The 3,879-nt window shown below is 46.9% G+C and overlaps 1 protein-coding gene across 1 annotated transcript in view; it reads left to right on the forward strand.

Annotated features, from left to right (window-relative positions):
* CDKN2AIP (CDKN2A interacting protein) overlaps nucleotides 1–3,287 on the forward strand; it is a 26,040-nt gene extending 22,753 nt beyond the window's left edge. Inside the window, exon 4 of the mRNA XM_019471539.1 lies at nucleotides 5–3,287. Coding sequence (XP_019327084.1) covers nucleotides 5–1,235 — 1,231 coding nt within the window. The 3' untranslated portion in view covers nucleotides 1,236–3,287. The remainder of the gene's footprint in view (nucleotides 1–4) is intronic.
* The last annotated feature ends 592 nt before the right edge of the window (nucleotides 3,288–3,879 follow it).

The raw sequence follows: 3,879 nt of genomic DNA on the forward strand, positions 1-3,879 counted from the left end.
CGAGGCGAGCCGCGCAGGGGGAGGGGGTGGGGCGGGTGCTCCCCCCGGCTGCCAAGAGTGCCCCACAGGCAGCAGCAGTGGCAGCGGCAGTGCCATCGACTGCCAAGAGTGCCCCGCAGGCGGTTGCAGTGCCACCGGCTGCCAAGAGCAGCCCACAGGCAGAGACGGTGGCAGCAGCGGTGCCACCGGCTGCCAAGAGCAGCCCACATGCAGAGACGGTGGCAGCAGCGGTGACAGCGGTCCCACCCACCTCCAAGAGCACCCCGCAGGCAGCAGCAGTGCCACCAGCTGCCAAGAGCACCCCACAAACAAGTGCTACACTGCTGTCTTCCAAAAACCAAGCGAGTGCCCCAGCATCAGTGTCCAAGAGCGGTGCCCAGGCGGGCACCTCGCTGCTGCTGGCCCCCAAAAGTGGTGCTCAGGCGGGCACCTCACTGCTGCTGGCCTCCAAGGGCACTGCTAAGGTGGGCTCCTCGCTCCTGGCCTCCAAGAGCAGTGCCGAGGTGGCTGCCTCGTTGCTGGCCGCTCGGAGCGGTGCTCAGCAGGGATCCTCACTGCTGTCTTCCAAGAGCAGTGCTCAGGTGGCTGCTTCGCTGCTGGCCACTCGGAGCGGCGCTCAGCAAGGTCCCTCATCACTGGCCTCCCGGGGTGGAGCTCAGGCAGGTGCTTCCCTGCTGGCCTCCAAGGGTGGCACGCAGGCAGGTTCACCACAGCTTGCCTCCAAGAGTGGCTCGCAGGCAGGTGAAAGCCCTGCTAAGGCTTTGTGCAAACCGTTAACCAGCGAAGATGCAAAGGAAAGACAACCTTTTTTCAACAGACTGTACAAAGCTGTAGCGTGGAAACTGGTTGCTGTTGGAGGCTTCAGTCCTAACGTAAATCACGCAGAACTTCTAAACTCATCTATTCAGTCTGTAAAAGCTACGTTAGATGTTGCTTTTGTTCCCCTGAAGGAACTTGCAGACTTGCCTCAAAATAAGAGCTCTCTAGAAAATATAGTTTGTGAACTGAGGTGCAAGTCTGTCTACTTGGGTACTGGCTGTGGTAAAAGTATGGAAAATGCCAAAGCGGTTGCTTCAAGAGAAGCTTTGAAATTGTTCCTCAAGAAGAAAGTTATTGTGAAGATATGTAAAAGAAAATACAAAGGTAGTGAAATTGAGGATCTGGTACTTCTGGATGAAGAATCAAAACCTTCAAATTTACCTCCAGCTTTAAGAAATCCTCGTGAGATCTTGTAGGGGAGAATCGCTGTTTGTACCGTGTATAGTATTTCAAGACGAGGACTAAAGGTTAATTTTGTACTTTAAAAATGTAGGCTTCCAGATATTTTGTATTTCTTTCTCAGTTTTGCAAGACAATGATAGTCCTTTCACTCGGTAGCAATTGTATAAAACTTGTTAGAGATGACAAGTGTGCATTTAAAGGTATGCCTTAATATATAGCACACTAGTGTGCTGTTTTATTTGCAAAATAGTCTACCTAATTCTTCTATTTTTAATTAAACGATTAAGGTACAATTTGCTGTTTAAAACCTGACAGTTTTGTAATTCTTACGATTTGATGGCAGCGTGCTCAATTGTCTACCATGTCTTTTTTAGCCACATAGAAGTATGTATATAGGGACCATAATACTTGAATGATTGAAAGCTGTTTAAAAATTTCCATCAAAAAGTTGAGTCATCTGTTTCAGGCGTGTTGCTCATAATGTTCACTGTTGCTCATACTAGGAGAGAAAATAGTTGGTTGACTATTTTTATGGGAAGTCGTAACACTTGCAATATAAATGACGTCCCGATCCCATGTAGCGTTATACTGACAAATTATCAATTAGCAGTCAAGTCACAGCTACTTCAGCCACCAAAACTGTAAGCAGATTTAATTTATATTGCGAAATATCATTTACAGTTTTTTCAAATAAACACGGATTTCTATACTAAGCATATTTTGACTGCTACTAAAACAATAAAACCTCTGGGATATGCTTTTATAGTATTTTGGATTTGGCTATTAAAGATTCCAGCCATTTCAGTAACTTTGCAGCACCTTACGGAAAGCTTTATTTCGAGTGGCTTCAAGGTGCAATCCCACAAGGATGAGTTCTTTTCTTTGGATGCGTAGCTGAAATGCTGTAAAACTGATGGAGTGGACCTACAGAATATCTGTTTCTACGTTTGTAACACTTAGCAAGATAAGCAAAATGAAGATGCTGCTGTCTCCTGGAGACAGCGAGTGTGTTGTAAAGCGTTCACACCGATTGAGCCCGCCCTTTGCTACATTTTCACACGATGTACAGAACGGCTTGAAGCAAAGAAAGTGGGAGATTACCTTTTATTTTCAATGTTCCTGAAATACCTGCACAAACTGCATGTTTTGGTATGTTGGATAATGACGTGTAATTGTGAAAACATAATGTCTTCAGTGCTATTTTGAATTAATCTTGTCCGATTACAGTAGTTAGCATCATTTAACGGAGACCTTACACTTGACTGACAGATCCATTGGTCGAGTACTACAGGAGTGAATAGGAATTCCTGGGATCTCGGTAGTATGTATGTCCACTTAAAGACTTCATGTTCTTTTGTGATTTTGGCGACTAAACCACGGTGTTACAGGTGTTACACTGTACCCTGCGTGATTTTGAACAGCAGTGGCTGTCCGGTCCGTAGCACCCGAAGCCTGCAAGGCGCTGGCGCTTCCCGATGGCTGGTTGAGAACTTCCTCCATCTGACCCCTGTGCTTCTGTGCCCTCAGTCGCCCTTCGCTCTAGTTAGGTTTCTCAGGAGCTCCCCCTTGGTGTTTCTGGAGCACCACCCGATGTTTGGAACGCGGTGTGTTAAATTGCGTCTCATGCAGTGTAAGAACTGGTGTGCGCTTCTAGCACAGAGCAAGTTTCGTGCTGAATTTGGGAGTTGTGGTATTCATGCCAGGAAGTGTTGAGATCTGTTTTCAAATCCTCCCCCTGTTCAGGTGGAGACACAGAATGACTGTTTTCATGGGGCAGGAATTGCGTCCCGTGCCCTCTGGAGTACAGCTTTTCTAGCTGTGAGCTTGTGAGAATTGCAGCATGTGTTGCAATGTGAAAACCTGTGTTTCCCATCTGTAAAGCGAAGCTCACAGTATTTACTGACCTCAAGGGGGTGTCAGGGTAACTGTGTTAAAAGGCTGAGGTGCTAGATGCCTTTTTTTAAAGTCCTGACTTAGCTTTTTTTAGAATTTTCGAATGTTATTCCTCTTTGATGTTTGGTTGTGATTCATTAAAGGACGAGTCTGTAGCTACTCTTAATAGAAACTGAAAGTTGAAGTGTGTTATTTTTATTTCACATTCTGCATGGAAAGCAGCTCAACAAGCAGATTCCAACATACAAGTAAATAAGCATTAAGTATTTGAATGAGAATTTACTAACATTTCATTAACCCTAAAGGAAGGAAGAATTTCAGAGAACTGGCTGTGGCAAGAAGTGTTTGCGCAGTGTTTGTGCCAGCTCTAAAACCTCTGGGTCTCCCTTCCAGGTACTGTCCTGGTCTCTAGCAATTGGGATGCTGGTCTTTAGTCGTCAGGCCTTGCTGACGAGAACTGGCTACAACAAATGCACTAACGCTGTAGCGGGCAAAGTTGCCTCAGGGGGACAAATGAAACCAACCAACCGACAGAAAAACTGACCCTGGATTTTCTGCGGGAGTACAGGAAATTCCAGTCATTACAAATGACTCCCATTTCCTCCGAGGGCCGCTGGAACGGCTTAAGTACGTGTGGTTGGTTCCTTACGGACAGCTGCCCCGCGGCTGCTGTTGGCAGGTGACAGGGTACGTACCCGCTCGGGCGGCTACCGGCGAAAGCGCTTTTTTCCCAGCTTGCGGGGGAACGAAGTGACGCGGGGCGCT

The sequence above is a fragment of the Aptenodytes forsteri genome, unplaced genomic scaffold (assembly GCF_000699145.1).
Source record: "Aptenodytes forsteri isolate BGI_AS27 unplaced genomic scaffold, ASM69914v1 Scaffold65, whole genome shotgun sequence".
In the NCBI taxonomy this organism is placed as follows: Eukaryota; Metazoa; Chordata; class Aves; order Sphenisciformes; family Spheniscidae; genus Aptenodytes; species Aptenodytes forsteri.